General features: G+C 37.0%; 1 protein-coding gene across 2 annotated transcripts; it reads left to right on the top strand.

Annotated features, from left to right (window-relative positions):
* Nucleotides 1-223: 223 nt before the first annotated feature.
* On the top strand, nucleotides 224-15,304 carry fyb1b (FYN binding protein 1 b). 2 transcript variants are annotated; one of them, XM_020629936.3, is made up of 19 exons: nucleotides 224-382; nucleotides 4,668-5,667; nucleotides 8,542-8,668; nucleotides 8,786-8,862; nucleotides 9,261-9,283; nucleotides 9,434-9,486; nucleotides 10,098-10,230; nucleotides 10,743-10,902; nucleotides 11,091-11,211; nucleotides 11,524-11,543; nucleotides 11,676-11,748; nucleotides 11,893-11,979; nucleotides 12,449-12,489; nucleotides 13,080-13,161; nucleotides 13,273-13,372; nucleotides 13,650-13,812; nucleotides 13,917-13,950; nucleotides 14,050-14,081; nucleotides 14,642-15,304. In XM_020629936.3, the coding sequence occupies exons 1-19, from the start codon at nucleotides 380-382 to the stop codon at nucleotides 14,662-14,664; spliced, it is 2,352 nt and encodes a 783-aa protein (XP_020485592.2). In that variant the 5' UTR covers nucleotides 224-379; the 3' UTR covers nucleotides 14,665-15,304. The 2 variants fall into 2 exon arrangements, with proteins under 2 accessions (XP_020485592.2, XP_020485593.2); XM_020629937.3 differs by lacking the exon at nucleotides 11,893-11,979.
* The last annotated feature ends 4,879 nt before the right edge of the window (nucleotides 15,305-20,183 follow it).

Here is a 20,183-nt window from a genome sequence, read left to right as displayed (position 1 = left end):
AATATCATATTTACAATGTCTAAATTAGTTGCTGACGAACAAAACTTAGTTTTATTAGTATTGGAGCACAGAGGGAAACTGCTTGGAGTTAGCCAGGGATAGGCAAATCAATGAGATCTGAACACACAGATAACAGAGGCTGTGACACTCACACAGAACACACACTCTCTACTGAGAGAGGAAGTCGCTCATGAGCTGGTGTATATATCCACCCACAAACACACATACAGACTCACACTCTCTACTTAGTCACTAAGTCATCCACTACCTCGTATTTCTCTCTTTGACAGCAGCAGAAACTCACCCTGATTAACTGAACAAACACACTATACGCCAACCATTCAGACCGAGCAGTCGGGCCAGAGATTAAAGCCTCAACATGGTGAGTACAAATAAACTCTTTCAAAGATCACTTTTAAGATTCAGTATGTTTGATGTTACTCCAGTTATACAGTACATTGATGTCAATTCAAAAGCTGTGAGTTTTTTTTTAATCATAGAATTACTCTGGAGGGCTTTGGTAATTGTTCAATATAGGAAAGACGCCATTGGAATCATTACATTTCTTTTGCATTCATGACTACTTCTTTGTGACAAAGAAGTGCACATATATATTTAACAAATATATATTTATCAAAACGTATTAGATTTCAAATAACTAAAGGGCTTAAAGGACTAAGATATTTAAACAAAGCGTTGACTTAATTTAAAATGTGTAACATGTTGGATATTTAAGGCCTCTTTTGTCAAATTTCTTTAGAAAAAAAGTCAAAACCAGGAAAAGTCACTGTTCGGGTTGTTGTTTTTAGTTTGATCTCAACTACATTGAGCAAGATGACTTAAGCTCCAGTTTGCATCACACTGGAAATAGAAACAATGGTTCCTCTTTACTTTGACCAGAAGACCTTATTCATTTCTAACGCACTTCTAAAAAGGAATACTGGGTATAGTCTATAGTCTCTTTTCTCAATTGATAAACTATAATCCAAACAATGTATCATTTATATTTTATTTTATTTTATTTTGACAAATTGCTTAATCCATCCAAATCCATCCCTGATGAACTTCTTCACAACACCAAATGTGAAGAATTTGCTGTTTTCTTTTATGAAAAAAGTTCCCACCTTAGAAATGATATTTCAAACATACACATAACCGGGCCCCCTCCCACACCTTCACAACAACTAAATGTAGAGGAAATAATTCATCATTTGAAACCTAGCACCTGTTGCCTCGATCCTCTCCCCACCAAACTCTTCAAAACTGTCTCACACTGCCTCATCGATAACATTGTAAACATTATAAATACCTCTCTACGGCATTTTTCCTTTGCCGTTATTACTCCGCTGCTGAAGAAAAATGACTTAGATCCTTCAATACTCAGTAACTACAGACCAATTTCAAACCTCCAATTCATTAGTAAAATACTTGAAAAAGTTGTTAACACTGGACAAACAAATAAACTGGACAAATACCTTTCAGATCACAATATATAGGACAGATACCAGTCTGGTTTCAGAAAACATCACAGTACTGAAAAAGCACTTGTAAAAGTAATAAATGACCTTAGAATCAACAGGGACCATCAGAGAACATCAATTCTACTGCTACTTGATGCCTGGATTTTGATGTTTTGGTTTGTTTTGGTTGACTCTGGGTGTTTCCCCCAGCCAATGACAGCATGCAGGTGAATTTAGGATTGGATACAATTCAGCGATTGGACTCCATTCAAACCAGCTAATATGAGGGATGCAACCTATCGTATTTGTACCATGAATTTGCCCACTATACGATCAATAATTGCAGGAACTGAACGATACTTTTGCAATTCCAATGTCCCCTCAACCAAATATTTTTTTTGTGATTTGAGAGTAACCCATAACATCAGCCTGACTGACATGGCCATCGTCATTCAGCACCTGACCGGCTCGCTCGCTGCTCTGCTGCCAGGCTTTACCTGCCAGATGATCACCTGATGCCCTGTTAACACCTGTGGTTCATTATGCCGGACAGACTGTAGGAAAACGCACATCACAACAACTTGAGCTGCTACTAGCTCAGCTACACAGTGGCTGGAGCAGTTTGCAAACAATCAAGACTTTAATAGTTTGTTGCTTTGCCTGTTCATTTATATTAATTTATGTGGCATGCAGGGCATAGTTCTCCTTCGCCTTATTGAACATATTCTGAGTGTTGCTCTGATGGTAAATTGGTTCTGTTAAGCTGCTTTGCTTCATTATAAAGCGGGGTTTCCTAGGCTTGACAGAAAATTTTAGGTTTTTTACAAAATTGCAACTGCACAAACATTTAGAGAAGCAGTAATTGCAAATGTCTGGTGTTAGGTAATTTTTAGTTTGCCGTGGTTAAAAAACAGAAGTGTGAACCTGCCTCTTTTTCTCCTCTGTTACATGTCAGGCTTAACACGCTTTATTATGCCACTATTGCAAGGATATAACCGACACCATTAAAGGGACACTGCACCCAAATCAGTCAATACACAACCTCCAATAGATTTAAAGTAGAACTGCATAATATGGCTCATAATTACTGTTTTGGATAAATGATTTAATTGGTTTTTGCACTTTTAAGCAATCAATTTTTGCACTTGTTTGGTAAACTCTAAGAACTTGGTCTATATAAAGATGTGAGAAAAAATTTGTTTATGTCTATCTGGCACAACCTTTTGACAAAGCGGTACCACTTTGCTGATTTAAAATCTTAGCTGTGGAAAGCATAAAACATTGAATATTAATTTTTTTAATTAAATGCTCTTTTTTGCAGCGTGCAGTAAATCCCTTTGTCATGACATTTACACTTTGGCAGGAGTTTCAGGTGGTAAATATTAGAAACAGCCGATCCTTTCTTTGATGATCTTGTTTGCATGTATCGGTCATAAAGACACATGAGTATTATTTTCAGTCTGTTTTATAAGCAGTAAAATGCTTTAATTGATTGATTGATTCCATAAACGTTATTTCTGTTAGGCAGCATTGTGAAGATTGCATCTTCATCCCAAAAGCATTTACAAACATTTTTAAGAGAAAAGATTTGAAGATGCCAGGGAGACAAAATTTCCCAGCCAGAGACGATGTGGGATATCAGGCTATATAAAACAGTGAAACTATTCAAGCTTACAGTAAGTAACATATTTTCCTTACTGGCAGCTGCTTCGTTTTCTGTAAGTGTAACTGTTGACCCTTTTATAACTGCGTGCGACTGTGTGAAACAAAGAATCTCCTGTGCACTGTAGTTTTACTTCCCATTTAGCTCCATTTTGTACATTTATACTTTCCTCTATACAGTTTCCCTCGCTATTACTGCTCTGATGTAGGAATAGCTGTGGCGGTGTGTTTATAATCATTATCTCCACTAAATATCTTACTTCCTGGTATGGTGTCTCTGGCTCTGGTCAAACCAGCTTCCAGCTAAAAGGTGCGGCTGTTGCTTTGTTAGTCAACGGGGAAACTTTGAGAACCCGCCACTTGACTGATACCGGACCAAGCATGCTGTTTAGACCCCAGTTTAACCCGAAACATGTTGTCAAACATTCACTAAAGCTCATTCAAATCCAAACCAGGCTTCCTCTTCTTCATCTAACACTCAACAAAAGGTTAACCTAACCTTGAAAATGTGTAAAAGGTATATTATTAATCAATGTTTGAATAACAAACGATAAGCCAGGTAGGCCATACAAACAGTGAGAAGTAATAAAGCCTTTACACATATGTCACCTGCTCAGTAGTCAAATGTTTTCACTCTTGAGTTTTTATTACATTTTAATAAAACAATATTTTAGACATTACATTGTTTCTGCTGAACTAAAGTGGGCAGAGTTTTACTTTCCTGTTAAATAAAAGAAAAAAGAACATGAGGAGCATTAAAGTAAATAACAAAGCAAGCGAAGCACAAACATTCACAAACAGGCGCTTGTCTGGTCACTGTAGGAGTAACGTAGGCTTAAGTGTCTTTTTCTTAAGGAAGATATATGAAACTTTGAGTTTGAGTAGATTTTGTTGGCCCACATAGACAAAATGGTTACTCTTGTCTATATGCTGATCCTGTCCTGTTCCTGTATGTGTCATATTCTAAAAGAAAATGTCCTCATGCCTTCTTTCAGCTGGCTAACATACCTCCGTAACTATACAGTGAAACCTTCATCTGAATCCAACCTGGTTTCATAAGTGATGGACATTAATGTTAGGAAACTAAAACGAATCCACTAGCTGACAAGTCTAGTTTGAGACGAAGGGTCTTAAAGAGTCATCTATATTAAACTGAGTAAAAAAGCTTCTTGGTTTAAGGACAATTTACCACAAAGCCTGTAATAAGCAGACATCCTGAACCTCCTCAGCAGCTTCGTGTGTAGTTGCCTGAAATTAGTTTCATATGGTTGGTGAGTGGCTTCCAGAAAAAAGAAAAGTTACCACAGAGCGTGGGAGTTGCATCGACTTGATTAGAAGTGTAAAAATAAGTAAAGGAAAGGCCTTGCACCTTGTGTCTTTAATTCCTCTTAATCTTTGGCCAGCATTTTCTTATCTGTTGTCGGATGTCTGTCTGCATTAGAATCTTTAATTTCTAGAAGTATGCATAGCACATCTTAAATCTAAATCTGGTTATGTATTCTGGTAATTAACTGTTATTCTGATCTATTCTCTCCATTTACCAAGAGTGATGTAAAGGCCATGATGGCTCGCTTCCAGGCAGGTGAAGCCAGCGCTGACGAAACTTCCTCCACAACGACGGGCCATCCCAAAAAACCCCTGCACCCCACCCTCTCCTTTGGCCCAACCATACCGACAAAGAAACCTCACCTGGAAAGCCTTTCAAGCGGTGCGATAAATGTCCCTCCTAAACCTCCTTCTTATCTGAAAAGTACCGCTTCGTCTAAGAGTGACACAGACGCACATGAACCACACAAACCTAAAGTCCTGGCTAGCCGGTTCGGAAGCAACCAGGACAACACCAACACCAGTAGCAAACCTTTTATTGGTAGTAAACAGCATGTACCCTTTAAAACGCCTATTTCACAGGCCTCTGAAAGTAAAGGCACTCTTCAGAAGCCTCCTTTCAACAAGCCCTCCCTCAGCCACACCATGTCTGACTCCAAACCCACCTTTCCTAAACCCTCCACAGCAGTGGTCTCCAAGCCCAACTGGCTCAAAGAAGACAGCGCAGGAGGTGTAACCAGTTCCGCACCACACAAACTTCCTTTACAGCAAAAACCGAGCAGCAGCTTTGGAAAGTTACGGCAGCACAATGAAGAGACCGTGGGATCCAACGTGGACCCAGCAAATAAGCCTACTTTGCCAAACTCTGATATGAAGCCCCCTTCCAACTTCAGGAATGCTCAGAATATGTTCAACAAGGAGAAGGAGAAGACTGACCCGCCTGATAGCGACGTGAAAATAGATGGAGCCAAGAAGCCACCCCTTGCTGCCACTAACTCCACCCCACCTCCCAAACCTCTAGCTAGTAAAAAACCCAGCATTAAGAAGCCATCTCAGACCTCACTTCAGACCACCAGGGTTAAAGGTGATGCTACTTCAGGCCCAAAGCGTAACCCCCTCCCCAACAGCTTAGCCTTGGGCCATGCTCCTGCAAAGCCTAACCGACCCCCCCAAGTCAACCTGGAGAACTTTAAAAGAGGTGCTGAGGCCCTAAATGATGGTAGGTTGGAGTTTGTGTTACAGCTTTGTTTGTTTAAATGAGATGCCATAACACAGGGAAGGAGTGCTGTTGTACTAAATATACACACAGCTGTGGTTGGTTAATATACTTAAAGGTCTCATATATACTCCTTATCCACAAGTTTAAATAAGTCTTGGATGTCCCTGAAACATATCTGTGAAGTTTCTTGCCAAAAATCACTCCGATCCTGCATTTTAGCATGCCTATAAAATAGTCAAGTTCAGCCCTGCTCAGAACAGGCTGTTTCTGTGTATAAAGCTTTAAATGCAAACGAGCTGTGTTCGATCACGCACCTCTGGAAGGGCTTGGGTGGCGTGGGCTTTCTTTCACTATGCCACGGGGAGAAGGCAGGGGAGGGGTTACTGCCCTTTGGTGATGTCACACAGGGAAAATCTCCAAACGGCCGGTTTTTCTGGAGCAGGTAAAAGATGTAAGGATGGACTTTTCTCATAATTTAGGAGAGAGGCTAGGGATACATATTAGTGTTCGACAAAACATGGTAAAGTGTATTTTGCAGAACATGTGACATTTGAGGTTACAGGCTGATTGACCAAGACAATCTCAAAGTGCTGATATTCAGTTTAACAGAAGAACCTAAAAAATTATCACTTTTACATATTTATACCTTATTTAGCTCCATCCAATCAGATTCATTGTTTGAAGCTAGACATTGTTAAATACTAATGAACAAACATTGTTTTGTGTTATCAGCATCATTTTATCACTGAAAATAGAGTGCAAGTCGCTCTTCCTTCAATTATTCTAAAACACCCCTGAAACAAAAAAAGAAGATTCAAACTTTTAACAGCATGTTGTCACACTTTTAGGGTGACAGAAAACTCACTTCCTGATTTATACTTTGCAGGCAGTAAAAAGCTCCGTTCTAAACCGGCAAAGAAGTGTAGAGTTCAACATTTTTTAAGGATATGTAGGCAAAGTTTGGGTTTTTAAATGAAAAAATATGAACTCATGACCTCAGAGTTTCTGAATGGCTATACGTTATAGGTTACTGATTAATCGAGAGCTTGGATTGTACTATTTGGTTGACACATTTTTCAGGTCTTTGGTGCAAAAATAAATGAATCCTAACCTGTTTGATAAATTATCAAACACAACAGCTTTTTCCAAATAATAAATGGAAGTTAAATGGTGTAGAGAAAAACCCTTAAAAAAAAAAAAAAAGTATATATATAGTATATAGTCGTTCCAACTTGCTGAATAGAACAAGTGACTTTACTTACAAACAGCTGACAAAAAGTGTGTGAGAGAGCAGCTGAGTTTTAGAAGAGAAGGTCTGACACTTTGTTGGGACACACATGGGGCCCTGCAGGCAAGAATACTTTCACTATTTCTGGCTGCATTTACACCATTTGTTTTCCATTTTGTATGATATGTATGAGTGTGTTCCTCTGCTTCTAATCAATGTGCAACAAATACACCAATTCAAATAAGACAACAGTATGATTTTTCCACATGAACAAGCAAAACAAAAAAAAGTTACATAATAAACTTTTAGATGAGCCAGGAGCTGATCAGATGATGCTGTTAAAGAAAAATAGGGTACATGTGCAGGCCTGGTCAAAGTCTGTCAAACAAGTAGGTTTCTCAGGCATACTTTGTGTGAAAGCATGTCGGAGGTGCGAAAAGGGTTGCTTCACAACTAACTGTGGTCACAGTGAGATGAGCAATTTCATTAAATTCGCTTTGGTTCACTCACAAGCAGACAACAACTTCCCGTTGTAAAATAAGTCCTCTTTTTTACACTGCCCTGCCCTGAATTAGCATTTTGTACAAACAAAGTGCAGTTTAAGAAGGAGAGGCTGTACATTTGTTCAGAGCCGCAGATGAAAGATTAAATGAACAAAAACACTTTTGGTTCCGCATTTCCCCTGGACAAGTTCCCTGACCAGTTTCTCTCTCTCTCTCTCCCCCCCCATCACTCTGACAGCTGAGTCTGTTTCATCACATGGGGAAGTAAGTAAACAGGGAGAGTGTCTAGTGAGAGACTCTGTCTATAGGCCCAAAGCTCATCTGATCTTATCGCCATTTAGCTGAAAACATGTGGTGAAATATGAACAGAAAGTAAAGGTTACTTTTTTGAGGTCGATACCTATTTTGGTTATTGGTTAGTGCACTTCAAAAAAAAAAATTCTAACTACATTTTGTGATGAGTTCTGAAGCAATGTGTTTTTTTAGCATTTCAAAATGTTGGTTCCCATACTTTGTGCAATTATCTTTTGTGGATACTATGCTTTACTTAATTTTATTCTCCAAGAAAAAAAGAGTAGTAGTAGTACTTGAGTACAACTTCGAGTTACTTACTGAAATGTATCCATTGAGTTTACTTTATATTTTTACTTCACTGCACATCAGAGGTGCTTATACACTTATACTTTTTACTATGGTTGAAAACGAATGATGTGCTTTCAAGATATAGTTCTATTTAATACAAATTGAACAGTATAAATATAAAAATAAGCTCCCCCTCTGCCATGCTCACGTTATCATGCATCCCTGATAATAATACAACACATTAACAAGATACATCATGAATCATTCTTCTCCACAATGCTCCCTTTTTCATGACTCTAACAGTTCTTCTTAAAAGTTTTTGTACCTAATATTTCAAATGCAGGTCTTTAATTTGCCAGAGAGTATTTTGATGTTGTCTCATTATTTTAGGAGAAAGAAATGCCTCATTGGCAATCGACCCTGTTTCCCTTATTGGGAGTGAGAAAATTGTCAATCAATTTATAAATATATAGACAAATAAATACTTAAATGAGAGAGCTAGTCTGCTTAAAAGGACATTCCACATTATTACTTGAACACCATGTGTTTTTTTTGTCACAGGTCCTGGCACCTTTAAGAAACCCCTCATCCCGACCTCTCACCCCAGTAACAATAGTAACCATGTGACCCCAACTCAACCTCCACAGCCTGCACTTCCTAGTCTGCCTCCACGTCATCCTGGAGCCATGTAAGTCAAATCAGTCATGACAAACACCCTTACAAATCAATCGACGATAAATGCTGTAAGTTTCTTTTTTTGGATAAAGCTGCTCCAATAAACTAACATCCTGACTTTCCCTTTCAGGGCTCAGCAAGATGACTTCTATGATGATGTTGATGAATTCAGCAGCCCTCCCCCTCCTCCTCTACCATCATCTACAGGTTCGTAACAACCACAAGGCTTGTATTTTTAGTATGCATTTTAGCACAGGAAGACACAATACGATTAAGTGATGTTGAAGCTTGTTCCATATCTTCATTTTAGAATACACACAGAACAGGAACTATATCAGTTATCATATCTAAGCAGTACTCATTCCTACTTTTTCCCATTTGTTTCCTTCTTTAAGGTTCATGCTTTTGCCAACACTGTTACTTTTATCAATAGTTTAGCTTAGGAGACATAGCTTTATTCTATGTGTAAGAATGTTGTAGCGATTAAAAAAAGATCATGGTGTAAAAGCGCTTTGAGTAGTCTGAAGACTAGAAAAGCGCTATATAAGCTCAAGTCCATTTACCATCATATGTTCTTGTAATGTGGATTTCTTGTGTCTATTTAGGCCATCCAAGTCAGAAGGCAAAGGTGAGTCATGCTGAAATACTCTCACTCACATGACTACACTGAAGTTGTTTAATCCATTTACAATCAAATCGTTATCGGTTGATTTATACTGTAAACTCAATAAACTGACCGAACTGATCACTGATTTGATTCACGATTTCTCTGGCCCAGGTGGAAAGTGTCAGTGATGATGGAGAGATGTATGAGGATCTTGATGAACGATGGTGAGAGACCGTTCTTCCTCGACTCGTCACAGTTTAAGCCCTGTCTTTAAATGTAGAGGCCTGTTAATGTAGCAGCCCTGTCTTTAATTGTGTGCTTTCACTCCATCCATACATGTGTACTATATTGAGGTCACAGGTCAGCTGCATTAATGTCAGCCTAGACCAACACTACTCTCTGGTGGATGTTTAAGGACACTACAAGAGGTCATTTTTTAGTAGTAGGGTGTACTTATTATAACAGAAATAGAAAGGAAGAGAAACTTTTGCTTTTTGTGATTCAACTAATAATGCACCCTGGCATCACCCAAAATTAAATCTGAAAAGCTTTTCAGTGGAAATCAGGTCCTTGCTGCACTAGTTCCCAATCATAAGGTGTATTTACTTATGTTCAGTTATTATTCGTGTTTTTGATCTAAGAAAACCTGGACTTTGGCTAAAATATTCAGACATAAATCTGAACATAAAATCAGCTAAATAAACTTTTTATGCTGGTGTAAATTCTTTGTTTTACCACTGTTCAGCCCATTCTATAAACCAGTGATACTGGATCTTGCAGTCTGTCTAATCCTACTTGTGGTGCACTCTTTCTCTCTCTATATATAAAAAAACAGGGAAGCAGTTGAACAGAAACTAGAAAAGACGAAAGAGAAAGAGGATAAAGAGGAGAAGAAACGTCTGGAGGCTGAGAGGAAAGAGCAGAAGGAACGTGAGAAGAAGGAACAAGATGCAAGAAAGAAATTCAAAGTAAGTAAATAAAAAGAAACTCTCAGCTAAAGCTGATACAACGTCAGAGGAACATCTTGACATTCTATCTGCTAACTGTGTAGATTGATTTAGCTGAAATACTGTGTCAACTGCTGCTTTTAACGGGAAGTTAATGTGTCAGCAAAAACAGGTCTGTCACATTAAAAACAAGAATTCTTATTTATATGTTCATAAGCTGTTTACACCTATATCAAACATTTGTTCTAAGCTTAGCTAAACAAAGCTAAGCCAAGCTAAGCTTAGCATCCACTTGCTCAGACTTCATATTTATATGACAGACAATAGAAAGGTATTCATTTACTCATATGAGTCTAGGTAATAGACTTTCTCTGTGTACACAACAGCATGTTGCAGTTTCCCCTTCTTTCCAAGGCCTGTAAAATCCATATGTTGTCAGACCTAATGACTTCACTTTGGCTGCTCTTCATGTCATTGGTTGCATAATTGTTTTCTCTGCTTATGTAATGTGTTTTTACATATTTGTGTGTTAGTTGGTTGGTCCCCTGGAGGCGATTCAACAAGGGAAAGCCTGTGTGGATTGTCGAGGCAACAAGACCGACCTAGCTCTGAAGCAAGGAGACAGTCTGGACATCATCCGCGTCCATGGCAACCCAGAAGGGAAATGGCTGGGTCGGACACAGGATGGATCCAGTAAGTTCATGTTTTTGTCCTCATTTTTCCTTTATTCAGGTCCCATCTGTAAATACAAAACAATAATTATTTAATTTGTACATATTTTTATTTTTCATTTATATGTACACAAACTTGCAATAAATGACACCAGAACCCTAATTAGAAAAAGATAAATCAGTGTTTCACTCTTCTCTTATTTCTAACAGTTGGTTATGTAAAAACGACTTCAGTGGAAATTGACTTTAACTCGCTGAAGAATCACAAAGCTCAGCAGGCCTACGACCCTGAGGTATATGATGACATCGACGTGGCCTCTCATGACAACAGGTACCAAGAATGTCAAATAACATATACTAACTAACAGTTTGATGCAGTACTACCGTACACATTACACTTCCTACTGGATGTCACCTGTGTCAAATTTAGAGAATGCAGTTGGAATGGTTTGTCTTTTGGATGGCTCTTACCTAACAAAGAAGTCGATAAATCTATTTCCAAAATGTTTAAAAAAATTATATTCATGTTAACTGAATTTTTGCATTTTATCATTAATCCTTCCAGTTTTATTTTCGTACTTTGTTTACTTCATGTAACTCCTGTTTATCACTTCTTTGTGTTTGTCAAATGTTTTCTCTCTAGCGGGCTCAAAGGACCAGGAGGTATGCTCCACATTTTACAGAATAAGATTGATTTCATTATATACAGTTACAGTATTCAGATAATGTCATAGTTGTTCGACTGAGATATAACATGTCACTTATTACAAAATCTTTTTTTATTTTGTCCTGTAGTTGTCCTACCCCCGCTACCAGAAGATGGAGGAGAAATATATGACGATGTAATTGATCCAAACCTGGAAGTCAGGTGAGAACTGTTTCATTTAATGTGTGTTCAATGAATTCAAGCCTATGAGTTTCATGTGCTTGAGCTTTAAAAACAAACAGTGAATGCAAAAGCTTGATGCAGAAGGCTAGATGGTAAGGTTTTAACCCTCAGTTGGCTCTCTAGTCCCCTGGATCCCAGGTCTTCTCCTACAAAGCCTCGAGGCTTCCTGCGGATGTTCGAGCGGAGTAAACGCCCTGTCAGCACTAAAGTGTAAAATACACTCTGTAGTAAGACTGATCACAGATCTACTGCCACTAATTTAATCCCTAATTACTCTCACATTCATTTGCTTTTTTGAATAAATTTTTTCTCCCATCAGTTTCAACACTTTTCATCTTACTGAAAATCACTGCAGGATGTGAAATTACTAATTAAAATCTAAATGTAGTTCCTGTAATTACATCAATGCAGATGAACTGTGATTTCACTAATATTCATATTAATAAAGTAATTTGCATGTTTGTAATTAATGCATGACTGTCGGCTAATCACAAATCAGGACATCCTGTGCTAACACCGTCAGAAAGCATACTTTAACAACACTGATTATAATATCATGTTACACTTTATCATTGATTTTGGCTGCTTACAATCTTTAATCAGTAACTACCATCTATTGATAACACTGTTGTGATATAAATGATGTCACTTTTTAATCATTTTTCTTCTGTTGTGCCAGAGTGCCTCCACCCAGCCAGTTCACTGCAGAGGGGAACGCAGGTATCACCCACAGTCAAAATACTTACATGGATGGAAAATACATGAAAAAGGACACTAGTTATCAGTTTGAAATGATATATAAATGTGCTGATTTGAATCCTTGCCATTTGAGTTACGTGTTTCACTGTGTATGAATAGGCTATGTGTAATCACATTCTTACTCATTCAATACACACAGCAGTTTTGCTGCTGCAGCTTCACACAGTCTGATAGAAACAGAGATTTATGTCAGCTAATGCAAGCACATTTTAGATTTGTAAGTTTGCAATAACTAGGATCCTCTGGATATCTGTGCATCTTCTCTACTTGTTTTTCTCTTATGGAATAGAATCATTGACCCATTATACCATCTCTGTTTTATACCACTACCACTCAAAAACCCGAAGCATTGTATTTATAACAAGAAATGTTTTTACAGCTCTAAATGAATAAACAAAAGGTTTATTGCCAAAATACAATGTCCCCCAATTAGTCTCTTCATGTCCTTTAAAGCTAATGATCAAGTTGTTTAACCTACTCAGCTTTATTTGCACCCTTATGAAAATATTTTAATGTAAAGAGTCTGAAAGTTCTCCTTTTTGTGATCACAGATCAGCAGGGAGCAGCAATTGACGAGGAGATATACGATGACGTTGACTCGCAAACTTTGCCTCCCCTTCCTCCAGTCAGCAGGTAAAATAGAATCAGCCCTACAATAAAATGATCATGCAATAATTCAGTAATTTTCATATACATGGTTTGACGCGTGTGTTCAAACTGTTTCAAACACGGTTCGCTCTGCAGCCTTCCAACCCTTAAAAGCAAACGACAGACTGAGGAGCTGGACTCAAAGAAGCAGAAAAAGTTTGAAAAAGAGGAGAAGGACTTCAGGAAGAAGTTTAAAGTTTGTTTTTTACATTATGTCTTTTATGCACTTACATTGATCCTCTAACTTACTTTAACCAAGATCACACTAAAACTGGAGATTTTTAATATAATATTTCCAGTGCGAAAAACAATTGATCTATAATTGATTTACTGAATCTATAAAAACCAACAATTAAAACACAATGATTTAATCCAAGACCATTCAAATATTGCCTATATTGTTCTGATTAATGTAATGGGATTAATGATGTAAATTAAAAATGTATTATTCGGCTATGTGATTTCTTTTTCAGTATGATGGGGAGATCCAGGTGTTGTACCAGGTCAACATAATCCCGACGTTAAACAATAAGAAGTGGGGCGGGAAAGACCTTCAAGTCAGAGCAGGAGAGAAACTGGACGTCATGGTTAAAGCTGTGGACGACAAACTGATCTGTCGAAACGAGGACGGCAAGTGTGAGTATCTGCTGCTTGGTGTGAAGGATTCAAATATGAACTCTTTTCGTGTCTTTTTTTATTTTTTGCACCACAAAATTAATTTGTCTGTTTGTATTTTACAGTCGGTTATGTGTTGACCAGCCACATTGTTAATGAGTAAGTAGCAGATACATACACACATTCATACACACAGGGTCTAAGAATTAGAGACTTCTTCAATATTTTGATAACTGATTGTTTCCTTCCCGTTTACAGCGATGGAGATATCTACGATGATATTGGAGATGGTATGTTTTTTGGCAGTTTGCCATACTTTTATATTTCAACTATCAACTCAATGGAACTTTATGATAACTGTAAAACTTCTTTTAATCGCCCAGGGTTTTATTAACTTCAGTCTACAAAATGACCCTGCCTTTATTTGGGGCAGGCATCAGTACGTGACGGGCCTGTAATCATTTTCAAACAAAACTGGTGCACAGAAAAGATGGGAAAGATGTTATTTTGGGATACTGATAAAACAAATTAGATTACAAATCATTAATTTGATCAAGCTTTTTAAAAGAGTATCCTGCTGCACGGTTGGTACGCATTCCAGCATTATTCTGTCTTTCTTGGACAGAGGTTTAAGTTCATCTTTATTTCTTGGGACTTGCTGCATTTGCTCTTTATATTTGACTATTTCAGCACTAAATGCACAGGGATTGCGAGCTGCCTTTATTAGTCAAAACGTGCAGCAACACCAGGCCAGGGCCTGGGCTGTAAATTGGGATGGGCTTTTATTTGAAGTTTTACGGTATGTTTAACAGAAATAACCATTTGAAATAACATTTTGTTTTATTTTCAGATTGCATCTATGACAACGACTAAATAACCATCCTGCACTGGGTTTATTGTTGCACCCTGAAATGTTCACGTTATTTATTTTGTCAGTTGGTGGTTAACATCTGGAGCTAATTATTGATATTCAGATTGTATTGCTATTGTAAATAATTACTTTGTCATTTATTTATCTAAATTTAAATGTCTGGATAAATTGGACTGTTGGGTGTCATTCAGAGGTCTGGGTTGAGCCTAGTTCGATTTTATTTGAACAATGTGATTTTTTCAAATTGCAAAATCAAAAACATAATTTATAATAAGATATTTTACGATTAGTCTTTTTCCTGCAACATCTCAACAAAGTCGTTCTTTTCAACATTCAACAGTATTTGCAAATGTTCCTTGTTTTCACAATTTTTACAAATTCAACAGCTCTGTATGTACATTTATTGTAATTTCATTTATTGTATTCTAAAGTTTGAATATAGCCATATATCTAAATCAAATATGTAAACATTATTTGCATTGGTACTTATTTCTGCTTATTATATTTATATGTCTTTTTTAATTCTATATTCTATAGGCCTATATATATATATTTCTATATTTACGACTTCTATATTGTGTTTGAGAGCTACTGTTACGACCAAATTCCCCGCCTGGGATTAATAAAGTATTTCTGATTCTGGTTTTCCTTGTCTTCAATTTCAACATTTAGACTTAACGTAAATTTCTTTAACCAAGGAGCCACTAACAACCTGTGCAAGTATTACTTAACTTACTATTCTTACTATAAGTGATGTGTTTGCAGTGGTAGGATTTGCATACGGCTAAGTTAGAGCCATTTAAACTGTCCTTTTAAGCAAGTCAAAAACTGTAGCTCCCAAATCATAACTTTAGCTGTTTATGTGCAATATAGCGACTCAGTAACATCTAGTGGCAGTCACCAGGAATTACAAAAACCTAACTTCACAATCAGACCTGAATTTGCAGTATAACCTTCAATTTTGCTGTCACACAGGTTTCAAAGTACAACATTGATATTAAGAGCTTGGTTGACTAACAAATGGTTTGATCAACAGAAAAATCTAAATTTAGTGATGAATTGTTTAAACTGAGCAGGAATTCGTTTGTAAGTAAATTAAATATTTTTAAGTGTTCTACTTTTCCATGACTTTCTTGTGTTTTATGTGATTGTTTACCATCTTCTTTTGTTTTGGTCTAGCCAGCGCCATAGAGAGAGTCTCTCTACGGCGCTGGGAATAGCCCATAGACTGTAAATAGTTGGTATAACCTAAAGAAAATCACAGAAACATAGAAACTATGGATTAAGATAAAAAATGAAAAAAATATCTTAGTTACAGCTAATGCTGTCTTTACAGAACAGAATTAAGTGAGGTGATGTCGCACTTTAATTCAATTCAATTCAATTCAATTCAATTCAATTCAATTCAATTCAAAAAACTTTATTTGTCCCCGGGGGGCAATTCAAAGGCACACAGAGCAGTAAATTAACAACAGTGCAAGTGAACGAAACATTTTAACCTAAATTGCACTTGTAGATGTTTAAATGTGGGTTCATAGAACAAAAAAGTTGTTTTTTTTTCATAGACTATAAGGTTTTTTTATTTCACTGTAATATTTACTGTATTGTAATTTACTGTAATATTTACAGTCTATGGGTTTAGTCCTCCAATTTTAAAAAAAAACAGTAAATAAAACGTCACTTCCGCCGTGGCCGGATATTACGTACTCTCTTCACCATGGTTCCTCCTGTCGCAGTGTCGCCGCTCATCAAGGTAATAACACAAATGAGTTGCCTAAAGATTGTTATTGATGTGATTTTGTATATAAAGCGAGAAGAAATAATGTTTAAACACTAGACTTCTTCTCGAGACATTAACGAACTGACCTTTATTTTTGTTGTTCTTGGAGCGTGTTAGCTAATGTTTGCTAGCAATGTCATTGGGAGACTTGTGTCGTCTCAGGTGAACATTACTCTGCAGTGCAGCTTTTAACTCAGGCTCGTCTTTCACGTTTGTCCTGTGCGAATGAAGTCGTGATAATAATTAGGATTTTTTTAGCCAAATAATCACAGTAATTTGGCATGTTAGTGTAGAAGTTGAGGCAGACTGGACTTCGCCCTTCTCACAGCTAACTGAGCTGTGTGTCAGTAAGGTCACCTGTGATCGCTTCATCGTTACTGCTCACGAGAGAACAGAAGAAGGTGGTTATCTGTCTGGTTGAATTTAATTCAAGTATATTAATTCCCTGCTGACAACAAATTTGTTTCAAAGCTAACCATGCCCACTCTGCTTTCAACTTGGCTTCACCTTTCTTTCAGACGGCCAGATGGTCTGCCCTGCTGCTCGGCGTGTTCTACGGCAAGCAGAGGTTTGGTAAGTTCTGCGCATGCGCCAGAGAGATACCCTATCAATGTACAGTTCAATCAATGAAATACAATATAGCGTACTCTGTGTATCCAAGCCTATAAATTAGACATATAAATATAAATATATATATATATATATATTTAAAATACATTTGAATGACATTATTACTGTCAAGTCAGTGTATAACCTCTGTACAGTTTATTTTAATTTACTTAGCTGTTAATATAACTTATTTATTTTTACTTTTTTGTACTCTTTCTTTTTTTCTTATAATGCTATTCTATTTTATATATAATTTTAACTTTTTTTTGTAAAAGCTGACTCAGGGAGAAATGCACAAAAATTCCAATGTACCTGTACTGTCCTGTACCTGTGCAAATGGCAATAAACATCTATTCTATTCAAAAAATGTATAACTTGTTGTTCTGGCCCCTTTCAATGGATGTAATGGCATCAGCATTTAGTTGCGCAAACTATAGTTGGTTTACTTATTATCATGTCTAACCTCTCTTCTGCTACTTGGCTGCACATTTGGAAATCAAAAACTTAGTTTTCAAACTCCTCAAAGTCATTAAAATGAACCAATGCCATCCTATTTGCCATATGTCAGTTTCTTATCCAAAAATATTAACACTAGTCACATCACAACAATTCGAAATACTTAAAAGCCCCCCAGGAAAAGGGTTACTCTCTAAGTGATAATGGATAATTTTCTTTTTTTATTAGATATTAGATGTACCAGTTTAATGTGTGAACTACTGATTTGGTTGAGTGTCTGAGATATGTCTGCTCTGATCTATAAGACAAATACTGATAAAGTAAAATATTGTAATTCTGCTTGTTTTTAGCCGTACACACTGGACATTTCACCTGGCCCCTCACTTGTCATAAATATTAAGAGTGTTTTTATTATTGTTTAGACTACCTAAAGCCCATTGCTGAGGAGGAGAGAAGGGTTGAGGAAGCAGAAAAGAAGCTCAGAGAGGAGCAAGAGCGCATCTACAAACAGCTTTCTGAAGGTGAACCCTCTCCGTACTTGTCAAACGAACACAGCTTCATTTGTTGTTCATTCTAAAAAGGCAACACACATTCTGTCACCATCTCCACAAAATGTTGTATTTACCTTTTGTTCTTTCTCTTCTCTTTGCAGCAAATTCTGAAACCATCCTGAAATGAACAATCACTGGACCGCTCTCAATATGTTCCAAACGTAATAAAAACAAAATTATTTTTCATGTAAAAATCTGAGTTCTTTTGTCTTTTTTTTCTTGTTAGGTTTCAACTTTGTACTAAAATACAAAATAACATGGAACCAGACCAGTACATATGATCTTAATCATCAGATCTCCTTCACTTTTTGAAGCTAGGTGTAGTTTGTGATATCAATTCAATGCAACAACAGTACAAACTACAACACGTGCCGTAGTGTGTGTGTGTTGTGTACCTGTCCTTCAGTAAGAGATGAGCCTGAGGGAAGAGCATGGTTTAATCCTGGCCTAGTTTAGCAGCAATCCCAGGATTAGGGTCAGGTACCAGTAGTAGAAAGTGCAGTGTGGACAGAAGTGTTCCCTGCTAGTCTTGTGTGTTGTTATATTAGATCAGTCATTGTGAACTCAAGATTGCCATAATGATGTACAGTACAATACATAGCTGTTATTGTGAGGGTTAAATGACTACATGTTGGGTCAAAAAGTGTCAAGTTGCAACATGTGAACTACGATGAAAAATCTTTGTTTTTAAATTACATTAAGTGTGTGATATGTCTGTTAAAAGATTCTGAATAGTGAGTTACTAAACAATAGGAATCATAGACATTCATGAGCATGTTTAAGTACCACATGGAAAAATAAAGCACTCGGTTACCTCCCCCCAAAATATTTTTGCTTTATTGTATCATCATTGCACAAATGAAGGGGTCAAGCTTTAAAATGTCATCATTTAAGTCTATTTAAAACTGGAATGGATTAATACACAGCAAGTTACAATACCATTACCAATTAAGGTACTTTTCTAATATTACATGACCATCTCTGATAAACTCCCTCCTCCTCCTCCTTCCCATATGTGGCATACTTTGACATCTGTAAATGTATGCAAGCATGATCAAAAATACACATCAGGCATTAAAGGGTATAGGTGTTTTCATATACAACTTTTACTATTTAAAATAAGCATCTCTATTTTAACTAGAAAAATATTTCTTTATATTTACAGGGTGGAAGGTTTTATGTGAAATTCACTTCAAGAAGCTGTCTCAAACATCTCTTTGCCCGTGACTCTGTCTGCTGAGATCGTTTTGCGGATGACAGAAGGGTCTTGTGGTTAACACTGCTGCCTCAACATTTCCTGCTTTCAGGTCTTTGACCTCACCCAACCCTTTTTTGTTGACTTCGTTCTCCACACACACACACACACACTCCACATTTTTGTGTTTTTTTTTTGTAACAAACACATTGTTAACAATTATTGATATTCCTGCCATTGCCCTTGAACAAAACACTGGCCTCTGAACTTGATGTAGACCTCTGGTCTTGCTATAGTACTGATCCTGCTGCTGTTTACTGTGGGATTGGTCCATTGGAGATCATGAATTTCCAATCTGGACGTGTAACTATAGTAATAAAACTAACCTTATTTGGAACCAACCTATGTTCAGAATAGCAACTTGTGTTCCCATATTTTCTTATTTAATAAGACATTTGTACTTCAAACTGTGTAATATATATAAACGATCTCAGCTACGCTCCCAGATGTATTTACAGTGTGAAGGCATCGTGAGGAAGCAACTACAGGCTAATTTGTGCCCACTAGAAATACATTTCTGTGCCATCACCTCTCTACTTTACCTTTACAAATATACATCTTAAACTGCTTAAGCTTTTCATCTACCTTTGGCTCTCTGCAAACAACGTAAACAGACTCTCATTTGTCAACGGAAAGTGACTGGAAGTAGTTAAAATGATCAAGTCAGTATCAAATGAAATACCGAGTAAACATATATACAGAGTTGAATAAAGGTTCTATCTTAAATATATTAATATACAATATACAAAATGTGTAGAACAGAGGCTCAACATGATTCTATCAACAGTGACTTTGTATTCTCTGTAAGTGCGTACACTTAAATATTCCTGACTTCACACGGGCCTCACCTGTTATACAGATGAATGTAGA

This window comes from Labrus bergylta, chromosome 17 (genome assembly GCF_963930695.1).
Source record: "Labrus bergylta chromosome 17, fLabBer1.1, whole genome shotgun sequence".
Taxonomy (NCBI): Eukaryota; Metazoa; Chordata; class Actinopteri; order Labriformes; family Labridae; genus Labrus; species Labrus bergylta.
The sequence above is the reverse complement of the archived record's forward strand: the minus strand, read 5'-3'. Positions and strand labels throughout refer to the sequence as shown.

Excerpts from the sequence above, each read along its gene's own strand:
- fyb1b (XM_020629936.3), top strand. Across the intron at positions 11,212-11,523 it reads GTGGCCTCTCATGACAACAG|CGGGCTCAAAGGACCAGGAG; the intron begins GTACCAAGAATG and ends TTTTCTCTCTAG. Across the intron at positions 13,951-14,049 it reads ACCAGCCACATTGTTAATGA|CGATGGAGATATCTACGATG; the intron begins GTAAGTAGCAGA and ends TCCCGTTTACAG.